The sequence below is a fragment of the Ammospiza caudacuta genome, chromosome 2 (genome assembly GCF_027887145.1).
Source record: "Ammospiza caudacuta isolate bAmmCau1 chromosome 2, bAmmCau1.pri, whole genome shotgun sequence".
NCBI classification, from domain to species: Eukaryota; Metazoa; Chordata; class Aves; order Passeriformes; family Passerellidae; genus Ammospiza; species Ammospiza caudacuta.
The window spans coordinates 58,135,832-58,153,736 of NC_080594.1; the positions used below are offsets into that span (position 1 = coordinate 58,135,832).

At 44.9% G+C, this 17,905-nt stretch overlaps 1 protein-coding gene and 1 long non-coding RNA gene across 2 annotated transcripts in view; one reads left to right on the plus strand and one right to left on the minus strand.

Annotated features, from left to right (window-relative positions):
* SETDB2 (SET domain bifurcated histone lysine methyltransferase 2) overlaps positions 1–17,905 on the minus strand; it is a 51,758-nt gene that overhangs the window by 12,107 nt on the left and 21,746 nt on the right. Inside the window, exons 15-20 of the mRNA XM_058825585.1 lie at positions 15,017–15,105; positions 14,759–14,932; positions 14,621–14,662; positions 5,893–6,028; positions 4,142–4,249; positions 3,264–3,397 (exon numbers count right to left, since the gene is read on the minus strand). Of these exons, the coding sequence (XP_058681568.1) occupies positions 3,264–3,397; positions 4,142–4,249; positions 5,893–6,028; positions 14,621–14,662; positions 14,759–14,932; positions 15,017–15,105 (683 nt within the window). The remainder of the gene's footprint in view (positions 1–3,263; positions 3,398–4,141; positions 4,250–5,892; positions 6,029–14,620; positions 14,663–14,758; positions 14,933–15,016; positions 15,106–17,905) is intronic.
* LOC131554884 (uncharacterized) lies at positions 14,880–17,685 on the plus strand. The gene is made up of 2 exons (XR_009274463.1): positions 14,880–15,181; positions 15,748–17,685. It is a non-coding gene; the product is annotated as an uncharacterized LOC131554884 (long non-coding RNA).

Here is a 17,905-nt window from a genome sequence, read left to right on the forward strand (position 1 = left end):
CACTGAAGTTCTGAATGATGAGCTCCACCAGCCCCCCCTGTCCGGGCCTGCCCACTGCTCAGGCCCTGAGTCAGACACATTTCATGTGTGTGGCAATCACTGTGTCAGAGACACTGAAATGAGATTAACGCTCCCAAGGTGAAACACCACAGCCCTGACACTGCTCCATCACAGCAGCTCTGCCCCACACGGGCCAGGAGCCTCCTCAGACACATCTGCCCAGTGTCACCTTCCACCCCTCAGCCCTGAAGGGCTGGCAGTGCCACGTGGCACCACCATGCACTCACCTGCCTGGAGATCTCTGTGCCCCTCCCTCCCGCTGCCCTATGCTCATGGAATGGCCCCCAAACCCTGAGTATGTGGGGCAACCCTGTGTGAGATCCAGTAGCTTAAAGCTGCTCAGTCCATATGTTACTTAAACACTTCAGCAATATGTGAAATGGGAATATTTTCAGTGGTTCTAGGAGAGCATTGTGAATTCCTTGGAAGAGGCAAAATGAAACAAATTTATCTGAAAATATTCCTTATATTTTGGATACAATAATGTGCAAAGAATGAAGCCATTTATTATAATGAACAATAGTTTCTGAGAAATAAAAGAATTAAAAGACACTTAAAGGTATATCAAGGGAATCGCAGAAGTTAATAAATAACCTAAAATACACTATTAGGAAGAACTTTGATCAGATATCTAGATAAGTTAATAAATAATCTAAAATACACTCACAGAAGAAATTTTGGAATTAGAATATTTGAAGAAACAGAAGTGGAAGCCAATAAGTTAAAGTGACCTGCCAAGCCGTTAGAATCAAGCCAAGTACAACAGTAACTTCAGCCAAGCCATGGAAAAACATGCCAAGGATAACAGGAAGATGTCCAAATTAGGAAAAGCTTAAAATTTAACTAAGGAAGACCAAGAATTCCCGGAAGACTCCGCCTATACCCCTGCCTGCCTATGAATATGCATGTAATAAATGATGTAATCCTTGTTTAAAATTGTATAAAAATCTGCTTTTGCTGTACACAACTTAGAAATCCATTCAGTGATTTCTCCAACACGTTGCCAATAAATACCTCCTGCCTATAGGCCTTAAATCCAGTCTCTGGGCAGCTTATTATTGCCTTTTGGGGCAAAATTCGGCATCAGAACATGAACCAACTTTTATAATATGCCTTTCTTACAGAAGGATCCCAAGTCACTTCTTAAGCAAAAATGCCTTGTCAGGAGCCTGGCAATTTTTAAAGGGAACTGCATTTACTAGGACATTTTCTAATTATTGTCATTCTTTTAACAAAAACAGAAGCACTGCCATTAGAAATGCAGACTGTTGGCTTGACGAGGAACTTCTTTTGCATGTAACGCATCTCGAAGCACAACAAATCAGATTTAGGTATGCCTAACAATGCAATCAGAAAGCTATATACTGAACACACCTTATTTACATCCCTGAATTTCTAATACTGCCCTTTGGATAATGTTTTTTATTCTTCCCCTCCCTTTAGTTCTAGTCTTTCACAGTTAAAAACAACCCATCCTAAGCACAAGAACATCTTACAAAGTACAAACAGTGTATTTTACTACTCAGGCCACTTTATTTGGGAGCACTCCCCTACTATCATTTCTGCAAGACACCAGTGCAAATTGTACTGATTTCTCCACCTCTGCTCTTCCTGGCCACTTTCCACAGCACCATTGCTTTTTCTTTTTATTCTGCTCCATTTGTTTTGATGATCACTACCCATCATCACAACGATGGCAACTCAGAATTTAAAGCCACCAGCTCTGCCTCTCTCGAAGGAATTCTCTCTTTTTGGTATGTTATATTTCACCATGAAAATGTGCAGGGGCTGTCAATCCACATCCACTGTTTTTCAAGTGTACTCTCCAATAATTTCAGCTAGCTACAGCTTTTGTGCTTTATTTACACCACTGCTACAGTGCAAAAGTCTTTAGGTTCAAATCCTTGAAAGCTGTCCTAGCATCCTTCTCTAATCCAGTCCTTTCCCAGCTCCTCAATAAAGGTTGCTATAGCCTAGTTTCCTAGGCTATCAGTGTCCCACAGTGACTTAAAACAAGGCATTTTTAAGGGTCCCTCTTCCAAACCTCCGAGGTCACCAGCTCCAAAATGCCACCAAACCAAACTGTATATGCAAGCACTTCTTTACCAGTTTGTATCTAGAACTGCTGTCAGTCCCACTTGTTTTTCAACATCTTGAGTTCAGTCTTCTTGAGCCTGAGCTATCCTTTCTAAAGCTATAAGATGAAACTGTGATCATAGAAAGTTTCCATCTTCCCGGTTACACTCTTTCATAAGCTTTGCAGATTCACAAAGATTTTACAGCTCCCATCCTCCCTGCAGAGTTGGGCTTACAGCCTTGCACAGATGCATTCATTTTAGACAGAAAGCACTGTGAACCAGTCAGGAGCGCAAGTCTCTTGCCACAAAAGGACCCATCTTCCACTGCTACCAAGGACTGCACTAGTCCACCCCTTTCTGAAACAAGTAGTGATTAGATGATCCCCAAATGAATCTAACATGACCTGTGACCTCTCTGGCCGTGCACAGAAATGAGCATCAGGGCTTTTATGCACCTCAGACTTTACTATAACTTCAGCATTTCAAAAAGTCCTTGAAGCCCCAATTTTTCAACCCCTTCATCTGCATCCTCCAAACAATTTATTTCATCTGTCAATGGCAATGCAGGCAGCCCAAAGGCAGTGGACACCAGGACTATGATGATCAGGACAGAAAATTTACTTAGAATGCATTCAATCATGTTATTGCTAGCAACATACTTGACATACAAGGCCTTTGGTGGGAATCAAAGTTCTTTGCTAGCATGGGGAGGGAAAACCACCCAAATTTGACTAATGTGAGCAGACCTAGAAGTGCTATAACCTGCTCTGTGCTCAGACCACGTTTACTGGAGCTTCTGAACCAACAAAAAATTTAGAATTTGAGTGACGTTAATAAAAGTTTTGGTTCTTGAAGACTGGCTAGAGAGTCACAAAAGACTGACTTTCTCAGTTTTTTCCTTGTTATCTTTCAGTGATGTTACAGGCTCAAGCACCAAACAGATTCCCTCCCATTGCAGTAAAGTTTTCCTGTGAAATGATAACACTTCTCCCACAGTGTGCAAACAGAGGATCACTTTAGGAGAAGGGAACTCACTTCCTTGCCTAAAACCCCTTTAAGCCCCAGCCAATGAAGTGGCCCTTGCTGACCCCCGAGGCTGGCAGTGGCAGGGCACTGGCTGAGTACCTGTAGACGCCGTTGACCTCGTCGGTCTCTACGGCGGCATCGTCGCAGAGGGCGCAGAAGAAGTGGTAGCTCCTGCGGCACGTGCGCTCCTCGCAGCCCACCGTGGCCCCCTTCTTGCGGCAGAAGCTGCATGCCTGCAACAGGAGGGGGTTCACCTCGTAAATGCCACAGGCAGCTACTCCAAATCCTGCCAGAGAGGGCAAATGATGTTCTCTGGGGGAAAATCCAGTATTCCATTGCAAGTCACCTCTGAGTAATTCATCAGGCAAATTCACTCCTGCAAACGCCTACCTCGGTCATTACTGCAGCCACCTTTTTGCTATCTTACCTCTAATTCATACTGATCAGTTTGTAAAATGAGGCAAAGAGCCATGTGAGGGCACTAGCAACTTTTCCAAGTTATTTCAACATTAATTTGTGTTAATGTTTGTATTTATGTTTCCTAGCTAACTTCGTAATGAAGAGTCCCACCCAGGACATTGAGGAGGAGGGCAGCTGAAGACAAAGGCAATTAAAAAAACCCTCCTTTAATCAATCATATTTCTGCTAAACTCACAATGTGTTCCCCTTTACAACTGTGGATTGCATTCTTTTGTTTCAGGCACTGGCTTAGTTCTATACCAAAGTCTCAGGAAATTTCAGCTAAGGACACAAAAGGCCAGGAAAAAACCCACCTGTATTTTAATAGAGAATGAACTAAATTCCACCAAACCAAATGGTAAATCAATGACTCCAATGATAAACCTGTAATTTCCCTAATCTTATTAGATCAGAAGGACCAGCTACTTGAATGGGTTTTTTTTAAAGCACAGAACAGGCCAGACAACCCTCAACACTATGAGACAGGACTAACTGCAGGCTCAGAAACATCTCCTTACCAGCCGCTTTCCTCTCCTCAGCTCCTTCAACACTGATGACACATCAAACCTTATTTCCAGATTTTCTGGGTTATGATCTTCAGATTCCACAAATCCTGAGGAAAATAACTAAAGACAAAAGAGACAGTTATAAGAAATAAGAATGACCCAGTCACCAATGCTGAAGAGAAACAAGGAATACATCTTTTCTTCTTGCCCTACCTAAGGAGGCTGATTTTTCTGTGTGTTAACAAGAGGTTTCACCTACACTGAACAAGGAGCTAAGCTTAAACATTTCTGCAGTCAAAAAAAGTTCCTCCTTCCACATAGGAGATTTCACATAACCTGAAGGCAGACTAAGAAAAGATAGTAAGGTGAGAAAGTTAACTTATTAAAAACAGGATCAAAGAAAATGTGAAATTCCAGGGTGCCCAGAGTGAGGATGAGAAGATCTTCAGGCAAGAGACCTCCACACCTTGGACATCTTATTATTTGCTCAGCTGTTCAGACCTACAGCTGGATGCAACATTTCTCTGTAATAAGATTTCCATACAGCCCAAAGCTGACAACAGCTGACTGCAGGAAAAAAACAGAAACATTGCACATATCCTGCGAGAAACTCACTAAAAATGCATACATGTACACTCAGGCCACTTTAATTCCTATAGAACTGCTGAGCCATGACAGTGAGTGAGGAAGGGGAAGTTCTTGGCAAATATTTTCTAAGCATTACATGTAGCTAATTCTAAACAAAAGGGAGCTACCCTTTCATCAACTAGCAGGCACAGTCTATCTGCTCAGAGGGTGATAGCTGACTGCAAAAAAATCCAAACAGCACAAACAAGCCTAAGGCAGAGAAATGAGTAAAGTTGCTGGGAGGAGAAAGCAAGCAGAAAAAAGAAAAAACAGAGACAGGGAGAGAAAGAGAAGTTTTAACACTGGAGAAACATTAAAGCCATAATAAAACCTGTTTCAAACAAAACATTCAAGTGCTGCAAAATAACGCTGTTGTGAGACATTCTGATAGAAAATAACCAATCAAAAAAGATATCAGAAAAGTAAAGATGTAACATAACAATTGTGAGAATAAGAAGGCTGGGACAGTGACAGTCAGAAAGTTGCTTTAGCAGCAATCTCTGGCACTAAACTGCCCTCAGCTATATTCTCCCTCTGCTGCAGGGAGAATACAGCAGCTGTAATTGATTCTGCACTGCAAGAACCAGCTCCACCAACATTCCAGAATAAAGGGAAGGCAGGAAGAGTAGGAGGATTGCAACACATTTAAGAGCTTCACAAATATTTTTATATCATCAGCTTCTGATATTTTTATTCCTTATTTTAAATTATTGACACATTGGAAAGTTTTTTAATCTTTAAGTGATATGGACATTTTTCTGCAAAGTTTTAAGTATACAACTTTGTGTGGTCTGAGAATCCTCATCCAAGAGGATGAGTCTCAACAGTGCCTCAAGAAGACCTATTCCTGTTGCTAGACCATATGTGGTCCTTGTGGTGTTTTCATGTGTGTCTGGGACCACTGCTCAGCAGACATATGAAAACACCACAGATCAACAGCTCCAGCTGTGCAGACACATCCTCTCCCACTCCAAGATCCTGGCCAAGCCCTGCTGCTTTTTAAGCTTTTCATAATATAAACTTGCTGGTTTGAGTAACCAGCCTTTCAATCCAGACATCATTGCAAAACCAAAAACAGATAAGCAGTGGAAACTTCCCCCTCATCCCTTCAGCAGTGCCCAGCTAAAGGCACTCACCAGACAATCCTGATGAGCTGCAATATTTCTCTCTGTGGCGATGTACATCACAGAGCCAGCCTCCCCTTCTGAACAAAATGCACATGTCGTTCTCACCATCTTCGCCATTATCCACAAAGCACCTAGAGCAGGAAATCTGGGACAAAACACAAAGCAATTGAAGAACTTCCATAGGCCAAGCAGGACAGAGGAAAGCAGAGCCTGCCAACACCTGCCTCCACCTACATCCCCTGACCCTGGGTGCTTTGCTCCTCCAGTAGCAAGTACCAGTAGAACAGGAAAAGCCTGCACCTGGCACAGCAGTGGGATGGAAACCAGATCCCAGGAGCTCCAGCAATTAGAGCGGGAGAAAGAAAGGTTTATCTCCTCTTGGAAAGTCACTAGCAAGCCATAAGGGGTAATACCAGAGTTTTCAAGCTTGCTTGAAATATCTGCTCCAAAAACAGATCCAAGAGCAGCCTGGCAAGTCATGCTCTCAGGTGTGAAATTCCTTTTATTTGGAGGAGGGCAATTACTCATAGTGTTTTCTTAACCTACTGCTGCCACGCGTGGGTCTGCGACTCAACAAAGGACAGAGAAACAGCTGCCCCCAAGCTTCACCAGTGCCTTCCAGGAGCTCACAGAAAACAAGGAAGAAATACTAATTTATTGCTGTAAGAAGGATGTAGCAAAGTAGTGTGGGGAGGTCTACAAGTAAATTGGAGCACAAAAAAAATCTTAAGTGAGAGATTCAAACATTCTCTCTCAACAAGGTGAAATGCTGACAGGAGTGACAGAATTTTCCCTGAGCCCCAGGAATTTTCCTAGGGACACTTGTTATCTTTTCTTGGCCATATCCACTTAAGTCTTAATTGTTCTTCACATGGTCTTTCTCCAGCAGCTGCAACATTCTGAGGCCACCTACATACTTCCCGAAAGCAGTCTGTTTCTGGACAAGCCTTTACACACATCCCCCACCAGCAGGTTAGAGCATCACCCCACAACATTTGTAGCAGAAATCTTACTTTGTGTTTTTTGTGCAAGTCCCCCAGAGAAATCTTCAACAACTTCCCACTCCTACAAGGTGTGATACTCCAAACTATCCTCTGCTGGAGACGTCACCTCTGACAGCACAAACTCCTGTACGACAAGGGGGAAGAAAAAATCTGTGTTTACTTTCAAGAAACAGGAAGATCTGAAGTTAAATTATTCTAGTGAGAAGTAGTAAGGCCCAAGCACAAAACAGGCAGGAAATGGCATAGCCCAACAAATCCTGCAACCTTTTTCCAAGTTTCAACAGACAAATTGTTTTTGTTAGCTCCACTCCCCTTGCATAAAACAGACTGGGTAGCCCCAAGTGGAAGCACCACCAAAGTAGAAGAGAATTTTTTATGGTTTTTCCCCTTTGGCTTACACTCCCGACAATTTACTTGTTATCACAAGTCACTTTGCCTTTGCACACAGTTGGAGTTTTTTTCTCTCTGTCCTTCTATGTCTTGTAAGCAAGGCAGGGTATAAACTGATTTCCAATACCCATCTGTACACTGACCATATCAGTTTCAGAACCTGAGCAGTCAATAAATACAATAGAAAGAAACAGAAACACAAGGACATATTAGAACTAGAACAGAACAGAAAGAAATTCCAAAGAAGAATGAGCTAGAGTCTGAATGGCCTGGAATAGAAGAAAAGCTCTCTGCAGCAAACCAATACCTGGAATCAGTGCAGACACAGTGCCTGCTCAGGCCCAGTCAGGGGATCCAGCTCTAGGAATTTTTTAAGGAAGGGGCTAAACGTGGACTCTACAGTCCCTGGTGTTCTTACAGGCTCCAGAGAAATCCTGGTACTGATGGTGGACAGAAGACACTTGATCATGGTCAGCCTTGGGCTTACTCCAGCACCTTTCTAGGAATCCTGAAGCAGTGGAAACCCAGCTCTTGGCCATTCCTCTGTGCAGAAGCAGGCAGCCTGCACCTACAGCCCTGGTTAGCCCTGTATCCTGTCCCTCTGTGGTGGGCTGGCCCTGGCTGGATGCCAGGCACTCCCCCAAGCCACTCTACCACTCCCCTCCACAACTGGATGGGGAGAGAAAATATAACAAAGGGTTCATGGGCTAAGGACAGGGAGAGATCCCTCACCAAACGCCATCACAGGCAAAGCAGACTCAGCTTGGGGATAGTTAACTGAATTTATTACTAACAAAATCAGAGCGGGATAATAAGAAGTAAAATAGATTTTAAAACCACCTTGCCCTGACCCCTCCTTTCTTTCCAAACTTTACCTCTTTCCCCCAGGAGGCGCAGGGAGATGGAGAGTGGGGGTTAGGGTCAGTCCATCACTCATTGTTCCTGCCACACTCAAGGAGAGTCCTTCCCCTGCTGCAGTGTGGGGTCCCTCTCAATGGAGACAGCCCTCCACAAACACCTCCGTGAGTCCATCCCACGAACAACAGCTCTCCATGAACTGCTCCAACACAGGTCACTCTCCCATGGGGTGCAGTCCTTCAGGCACAGCTGCTCCAGTGCTGGTTCCCCCGCGGGTCACAAGTTCTACCAGGGCCCTGCTGCATCATGGGCCTCCCATGGGCGCACAGCCTCTCTCAGGCACCCACCTGCTCCCAGGCTGTGCATGGATCTCTCAATCCCCATGGACCTCCCTGGGCTGCAGGGCACATCCTGCATCCCCATGGACCTCCCTGGGCTGCAGGGCACATCCTGCATCACCATGGACATCCCTGGGCTGCAGGGCACATACTGCATCCCTGTTGGAGAATTTTGCTCAGAAATGGCTTACAGAGTTTTGTGCAGACATGCCATAATCATATACAGCTGATGAAAAAGTAAAAGGCAGCTGTGAGGAGCAAATTCTCACAGCCTGTTTCTGTAAACAACAAAAGTTCTCAGGCACGTTTATGTAAACAGCAGAAATTCTCAGGTTGTTTTTAATAACAAGTAAATATCTTGTCCGTGGCTGGTTTGGGAAAGCAAAAGCTGACAAACATGGAGGCCTTGAGAACTTTCATAACAGAGTGAGAAAATAAATCTTGGATTCAATAACAAACCTCAGGTATTGAAAACAAAAGGAGGGGTTAATGTGTAATCTGTGACTTACGATGAGCTTGGATTTTGCAATATGCATGAGCTTAATTAACACCACTATAAAGGTGTGTGAGATCAATAAATTGGAGTTCGATGCTGATCAACAAAGATGGGTTTCAACATAATGGTGACCCCGACGTGATACGGCAATGCACCACGAAGGAGCGAAGAAAACGGGTCAGGTCCTAAGCAGCGGGACGGCAGAAACGCGATAAAAGGGATAAAAAAGAAGCTGAGTTGCGTCGTGCCTTGGGTGATCGTAAAGGCGAGCCCGACTGAGACGTGCTGCACAGACCTTGAAGAGGCTGCAATCAGCGCTGAGGAATTAGGTATGAAAAGGCAAGCAGCATATTTACAAAAACGCAGGCTAAGGGGATGGATTTGCAAAAAGGATTTTACAGGACTTTGGACTTACGGCTAGGCTAGAGGGGTTTTCCTTAACCCCCATACGGTTTACGAGTTAATGGAGTGGCGTAAATTCGGTGATTTATTATGGGAGGCTACTTTAGAGAGTGATAAAACTGCCAAGAAGCTAAGCAAGCCATGGCGGGTGACGTACGGTGCACTGCTTCAGTATGTCTCTGAGTGCAAAGCAGCCGCTGTGGCTCGGGACGCCTGCGGCGCTGTGCTACTCTGAACTCGGCACGGGCGCTCCACCATGGGGAGCAGCCGCGGCGAGCGACCGCCTGAAATGCTGCGCTGTAGCAGCGGGAGCGGAGGCAGCGGCGGGGAGAGCGGAGCCGCTGCCACGGGAGCCGAGGCGCGCCGCTGCGGGAGGAGCCACGGGTGCGGTGCACGCAGTGAGTCAGCCTGCCAGCGAGTTTTGCGAAACGAAGAGCCCAGTGCGGGGGGGGTTCGCCCGCTCCGACACACGCGCCGCGGGACCAGAGCGCGGCAAAAGCTTCGGTTTTAGACCTAACAGTGATAATAAACAAGAGACACCAAGGACCATTACAATCCAGACGTTCCTCGCATAGCTGATTTTGGCTCAGCATCCGTTATGCTGTCAGAATTACCTGTATTAACATAGACTTTAACATCAGAAGCCTGGATAGCTCAGTCGGTAGAACATCTGACTCCAAAATTGTATTTTGAAAAATTTAAAAATGTTAAAGATGTTGGATTGATTGTATGAGTGAGATGTTATGAGTGTGCTTTTTGGTATAAAAATGCTATAGCAAACACGTGAAAAAAGTTGTTTTAGCTTAGTATTTTAGAATGAGGCCTGTAAGTAAGTTATAGTAAATGCTATATTCTATTTTTATAGTAAGTTTTATTTGTTGTTAAGTAGTTTAAATTAAATTATCTATTAAGTGCCATTAAATATTAAACACTGTTGAGGTTAAGTTTTGTTAAGTTTTCTGTTAAGATTAAATTATATTAGGTTTAAGTTATGTAGAATTTAAAGTCAGTTAAGTTCTGCTAAGTTAAGTTCTGTTGATTTGAAAATAAGTCTGCTAAGTTAAATATTTTAAGTGCTTTAAGTGCATACTACTTTCCCACCACTCCAAATCAATAAAGGACTGAGAATTGCCCAGCTAATGCCATTTGAGCCAAATGACTAAAGGATTACAGACTGTAAAACTGATTTTGAACTTTTCTGAGAAACCCAAGAAAAGAGTGGATGTGAAAATCTCAAGGACAGAAAGGATCATTTTCAGGCTTGCCGTTCGCCTCCTCTCATGGTTCGTGTGAATGAAAACAGCTAACAGTCTTCTTTTCTTAGTCCAATTACCACCTACCCTGCAATGCCTGATAAGGCCGGACATTGTGGCTCAGCTGGGGGTGGTTTTAACCCTTTGGGGTAAAAGCCATTGCTCGGACCATGGCTGGGGAACCTTATAGAGATACTAAGTGTGCTTTTAAATGCTTTTACTTGTTTTACCTTGTGTTTTTGATTATGTTCAAGATATGGTCAGTAGAATAATAGAAAAACCCTAGCAGACTAACCTCCTTTTGCATAAAAGAAAAAACGGGGAATTTGTTGGAGAATTTTGCTCAGAAATGGCTTACAGAGTTTTGTTCAGACATGCCATAATCATATACAGCTGATGGAAAAGCAAAAGGTAGCTGTGAGGAGCAAATTTTCACAGCCTGTTTCTGTAAACAACAAAAGTTCTCAGGCACATTTACGTAAACAGCAGAAGTTCTCAGGTTGTTTTTAATAACAAGTAAATATCTTGTCCTTGGCTGGTTTGGGAAAGCAAAAGTTGACAAACATGGAGGCCTTGAGAACTTTCATAACAGGGTGAGAAAATAAATCTTGGATTCAATAACAAACCTCAGGTATTGAAAACAAGAGGGGTTAATGTGTAATCTGTGACCTATGATGAGCTTGGATTTTGCAATATGCATGAGCTTAATTAACACCACTATAAAGGTGTGTAAGTGAGATCAATAAATTGGAGTTTGATGCTGATCAACAAGGATGGGTCGTCTCCCTTCGCTTTCAACATATCCCCATGGACCTCCCTGGGCTGCAGGGCACATCCTGCATCACCATGCTCTGCACCAGGGGCTGCAGGGGAATCCCAGCTCTGGCACCTGGAGCACCTGCCTCTCCTTCTCCATGGACCTCGGTGTCTGCAGAGTTGCTCCTTTCACATATTCCCACTCCACTCCTCTCTGCCCACAATTTTATCTGCCCAGTAACTTTTTTTCTTTCCTTCTTAAATATGTTACCACATTCCTGCTGGGCTCAGCCTTGGGAGCAGAGGGTCAGTCCTGGAGCTGGCTGGCATTGGCTCTGCTGCACACGGGGGAAGTTTCCAGCAGCTTCTCACAGAAGGCACCCCTGTAGCCCTCCTGCTACCCAAACCTGGCCATACAAACCAAACCAACCCCCACAGGAGCTTGTGCTCTTCCTGAGCTTTCTGCTACAGCACTACCAGGAAGAGGACCTGGAGCTAAACGGGGCAGTGGAGCTGGCTGGCTGCTCCTACGCAAGAAGGGAGAGGCTGAGGACAGGTTTCCAGTTTCACAGCTCAGTTACATTTCATCTCAACAACGCCTTGCTTTTGCAGGGCTTAAGCCTGCCACTCAGGGATTCCAGTTGAAACACCTGCATCTGTCTGAAAAGGCAAGAAATCCATGCTCCTTGCTCCACTCTCTCAGTAGCACTCATGACAGCATTGCTGTTACTATTTCTCCTGCTGTCTCTTAAAAGCCAAGGAATCTCAAACTATTTAGCTCTTCTCTCTACAGAAGCTGGTCTGCAGTTTTTTCCACCTCTGTCACTTCTATACTCGGCTGGCTACACTCAAAGAGGAGCACACCACCTCCAAAAGGATGGGCTACCATTTACACTACAGAGCCACAACATCACTCTGTATTTTCCTTAACAATTCTCACTATTTCAATCACATTTTAGCCTGCTTCTGAGCATAGAGCTGACACTTCCAGAGAACCACTGTTGGAAGCACAAAGCACTGAAAAATCCAGGAAGCTCAACAAGCAAGGGGAGGCCCAGGGTGATCAGAGCAGACAAACCTGGGTGGAGGGCTGGTGGTTTGTGCTGCCATAGGCCTGGAGAGGAATGTGAGGCATGTGGCCTTGTGCTTTCCCTTGCTTACCAGGAAATGTCCTGCACCACCTGCACCTCCAGGGTATTCTGTGCAACGTGACCACAAACAATGGAAGGTACAAAAGTACCCTGATTTGTACCTAAGTGGAAAGAGAGAATTCAAGGCACAAATCATAGGGACAGATCCATGGGTTTGTCCTCCGAGCCACCCCAGAAGGGAAACCTTTCAGTGAGAGTCACATACCTGTCTGTTAGTTGGGTTAAGTTAGGTAGGGAAAGACCTCTGAGATCATCAAGTCCAAACAATGACCCAACACCACCCTGTCAACCCCAGACCAGTATCACAGTTCCCCAGATCTCCTCCTTAAGTGGCATCTGATTAAGCAGGGAGGGCATCATCATGATGGTTGTTTCTCTGCCACATCCATCATCTTTCACTTATCAATGCTGGATTTTCAGCTGCTGTTTTACAGTCAATCCCTTGCTGTCCCTAAATCCTTCTGCAACCCTTTACTTCCACTGTCACCACCACAGGGAACACAGGGGGTCCAATTCAGCTGCAAGATCTGGGGGGCTCGTGCTGCCCTCTGCTCATGACAGGACAAATGACGTTGCAAAACAGAAAGCAGAGCAGCAGCTGAGAGAACAGTCACACCTGGACACTCCTCCTGTGCCATTGCCTAGAATAAGGGCTGCTGGTTTCGCTTCTTTACTTTTTCACAACAGTGACTCAAGGAAAGGAAACGGGAAAGGAAACAGAAAGTAAAAGGGAGAAGAACAGTGCTGGCAAGAGTCCAGGGCTTGTACTGTTGGAAAAAGAAATGAAATTTAGCGAAATGTTTAATTACAGTTTAGTTATGAGTTGTGTGCAAATTGGTTTGTTAAAAACAGTTCTGTAGCCGTTGACAGTATGTGTTGGGTTTCGTGTGTAACTTAGCAAGTAGTCTTAGGAACTTAATAAATATTTAAACTAGTGTAAGAAAGTAAGAATGCTAACCTGTCTGGAGGCAGCATACAATGGTCTTAGAATAAGATAAGCAGAAGATTTATGATTTTGTTTGTGAACTAAGGAATGTATCACAAGGGGTCTGTGGCTAGGCAAGGGGAACTGTTTCTTGGAGACCTTGTTATGAATCGCATGTATAAGAGAGAAGCACCTGTACGTGAAGTTGGAGCTCTGACTTGAGATGCTAGTCCACAGGCTCCCGGGCCCTTAATAAAGCACCGCACAAAACTTATCCGAGTTTTGTGTCCTTTATCTATCGGGCAACAGTACCACTTACAAATTCAGCAATCCTGCTGAAACATTACCAGTTTGTCTAAGTATTTGCTCTCCAGACCCAGTTCTGAAAGCATTCTTGTATGTAAATACCCATCTTTTACAGAGGAGGAGGCTAAGGCACAGAATCTCTTAGTACATCCATAGGGGAGTAAGGAAAAGAACCCAAGTCCCCTGAATTCCAGTGCACTATTGAAACCCACTGCCCCAGCTCCTGCTCTGCTCTCCTCTTCCTTCCAGCGCAGGGCAGGATTGGATCTACGGAAGCAGGAAGAAAGAAAGGAATCACACACCCGTTACCCCACACTCACTGTCCCTCATTTGTGCTTTGTGGGGAAAGAAGCACGGCTGGAGATTTCACAGCTAAACACGACCGACACTCACCTCCCCATTCTCCCCACGTCAGTACAGAATCTATACATGCAGGTTTCGCAAGGAAGAAGAAGGAACAAATAAAACTTTCTGATCACCTCTCACTGAGAGCATCTTGCTCCAGCCCCCTGCCATGGGCACGGCACCTTTCGCTGGACTGGGCTGCTCAGAGCCCCATCCAGCACGGCCCTGAACACCGCCAGCGACCAGATACCCACAGCTTTTCTGGGGAACCCGTGCCGGGGCCTCACCACTCTCACCAGCAAAGAGCTTCTTCCCGGTACCTCCCGGCCCCCCCGGTGCCTCCCTCACGGCGCTCCCGGTGCCTCTCTCACGGAGCTCCCGGGGCCGCCCTCACGGCGCCGCCGCCCAGCCCGAACCCCGGCAGGCTCCACTCGCCGGCACTGCGGGGAGAGCGGCGCTGCGGGACCGCCGCTGGGGAAGCTCCGCGCTCCCCCCGCCAGCAGTGGCACTTACCGCGCGGCGAGTCGTCGCCGCCACCGCCGCCACCACCGCCCCCTACCCCGCCCTCAACTCTCCCGCGCGGAAGTGAGCGCGCCCGGCCCGGGCACGGAGCATGCGCGGTGGGGCCCGCCGATGTTCCGCCCCGCACACCTGCGCGGCGCTGATTGGCTGCGACGCTCGCGTGGCAGGAGGGAAGGCGCGCCGGTGAGGCGCCGGTCACGTGATAGGGGAGGCGTGGCCCCGCGGGCGCGGCGGGGGTCAAGGCCCGGCATCCGGGTTCGATACCCGTGCCCGGCACCGCCGTCGGGCCGCCATTCCCGAGGGCTTTCACCGTGGGAAAGGCGATATCCTGCATCCCTCCCTAGCCCCGTGCTCACTTTTCACAGAATCACAGCACTACTGTCCAACCTGAGCCTCCCCGGGTGCAGCTTCCCGTCACTTGTTACCGGGGGGAAGATGCCGACCCCACGCTCGCTACGCCTTCGTTTCAGGCAGTTCTATAGTGAGGTAGCGTGAAAAGTGCACATTACCTGGCTCTACGCAGATATTTACTGAATGTATTATGTTGTAGTGGTAAGTAGTGCTGTATTAACATTTCAATAGTATGGTAATTTTAGTTTTGTAGTTAAAGTGTAGCTTTTGTAGTTAAAATAGAAACTATGTATGTGGGATATTTTGTTAAAGAGAGGAATGAGGTCCTCGCACCGAGATAGCAGCCACAGGACATCTAAATCTTTCAGAGAAAAAGAATTTATTGCCCTCTTATCAGAAGAAACTAACTTCTTCCTGCCTCAATTAGCCCTGAGGACGCCTCAGGATTAAGAGGAAGAAGCTGACATTGACCAGACAGAATCCTGTGTTTGAATGGAATTTATGCATCGTGTATGACATGTATGAACATGCAACGGGCTATTGTTTTTAAGGGTTAATCCTCTGTTAACGTGTGTTCTTTTTTGGGGCTTATTTTGCCCAGAAAAAAGTACCCAGACATCCATAACTTTTTGTTCTTATTGTCTTGTATTGTCCTAATCCTAATTGTCCAAATTTTTATTACTCTAATTTCATTACTATTTTTATAACCATTTTATTACTATTAAACTTTTAAAATTTTAAAAACAAGTGATTGATGTTTTTCACAGGAAGGGTCACCCAGGAGCCTCCTTTTCTCCAGACTAAACTCCCTCAGCTTCCTCAGCAGCTCCACACAGGATGTGTGCTCCTGAGCTTTCCCCAGCTCTGCTGCCCTTGTCTGGACACGCTCCAGCCCCTCCACGTCCTTGCTGATGTGATAAATGAATATGATTCATGCTAAAAATTGTAACTATATCAATATTTTAGAAAATATTTGTTAAAAATAGAGGAAAAGGATATGCAATTAGTGTCACAAAACAAATGTTTTCAGATGTTCATGAGAAAATAGGATACAGAGTATTGAGATAAGCATTATCCCAAAATGGATCCCAGCCTCAGGATAATTAAGGGATCAGCCTTGAAATGGAAAAAATTGGGATGATTCCAGGTATCTATGAAATAGTAAGGCTTATTTTTAGAATGTAATGCTGGCTTCTATAACACAAGACTTGGGGTGCATTTGCAGCCTGTGGGGTTGTTCAAAGGACAGTGATGATGATGAGAAGCCTTCATCAGAAGCGACCACCAAAGAGCCAAGACCTCTTAGAAACAAGTGGAGCATGCGCTGTGCAGTACAGCGACATAGATTCAAAAATAGGAGGAGATTTACAAGAAAATACTGATGATGTATTAGCATACAGTATATAAGTTGTGTTTGAATTCCTTTGTTTTTTTTGGTAGGGGAGGCAGGGTGAGAAACCCCGGTCGGGTCTGTACCATTGTCTGTTTTGCTTGTGCCTTAGCAGAACCTTAATTAGACTTAAATAATCACTGCCAAATTTACTTTGTACATGCTTACCCAATTATATTCATTTTTTATGGAATTGCTGCTAAATTCTAATTTTGTGGTTTATTAAATTAGACATATACGACCTCATTCATAACACTGATTTTAGGGGCTCAAAACTGAACACAGGATTTGAAGTGTGGCCTCACCAGGGTCAAGTACAGGGGTGCAATCACTGCCCTGGTCCTGCTGGCCACACTTGCTGATACAGGTGTGAGAAATTAACCCCACTTTTCAAAATTTTATAAAGCTTAATAAGGGGTAAAAGGGACAAATCAATAACAGCACTGGGTGCTCAGCTATGGCCAGAGGCACATCAGCTAACCATAGTAACTCTTCTTATGTGCTTTCTCTATTGCACTGGCCAAATACATATTCATAAAGATTATGCATATTCAGACATTTCTTTGAACTCGTTTACATGTTCTGGGAATTCTTTAGCTTGGTTTGACCCCTGACCCACCTATTTAGAGTACATGCAGTAATTGTGGATGTGGTTTTGAAGGTTGTGTGTCACTTCCTCACAACAGCCCCTGTTCTGTGCTTTCAGCAGGTGAGAGTTATTGATAGTTGAAGAGTCAACAGCAGGGATCCTCATCCCATCCATTCCTTTAATGTTATCTGGCCATGCAGACAGTTTTAGCTATTTCCACAAGTACTTTAAATCAACATCAGCTATTTCACAAATATATCTGAGTTATTCTCATTATTGTCAGTTAGTTACAAAAATAAAAGTATTAGTTATTATTTCACAACTACAGCTACTTCTGCAAAAGTTAACACTGTAATGCACAACACAGCATCCACTTGAGTAATCTGTAAAAGCCAATACATAATTAGTGAAAGCCAACAACTACATGGTTGTGGAGGAATTTTTGATAGGTGACCAAGAATTGGGAGGGTGCCTGACCCAGCTAATCTGGGTCCCTGCACTGCAAGGACACTAGCCTTGAGCACAGCTGTATTACAATAACAAGAGCTGAGAAAAAGACGTGAGAAAAAGTAGATGTAAGATATAAAGAATGAAGAAGTAAGAGAGGAGCTGATATCTATAGTATAACCAATGGATTGCTTAGCTTACAGAATATGTATGAGCTTATCACTTGTTGTGCATAAATGTCTGATGCTCTCACGAATAAACGAAGCTTGCTCATTCTCATATTAAGTGTCTGGAGTCTTCCGTCACTGTGACACATGGTTACCTTTACAGTATTCTCCATAAGTTCTCTAAGTCTAGAGTGGCATCAGAAGGCCACCCTGGACTGCCTCCCTGACAGACCCTTGAAGACTGTAGCTGTGGATTTATGCAGTGCTGTGACAACCTGAGGTGGAGTTGTAAACAGGCCCTGAGAAATGCACAAAGTCATTTGGCAGAGAAA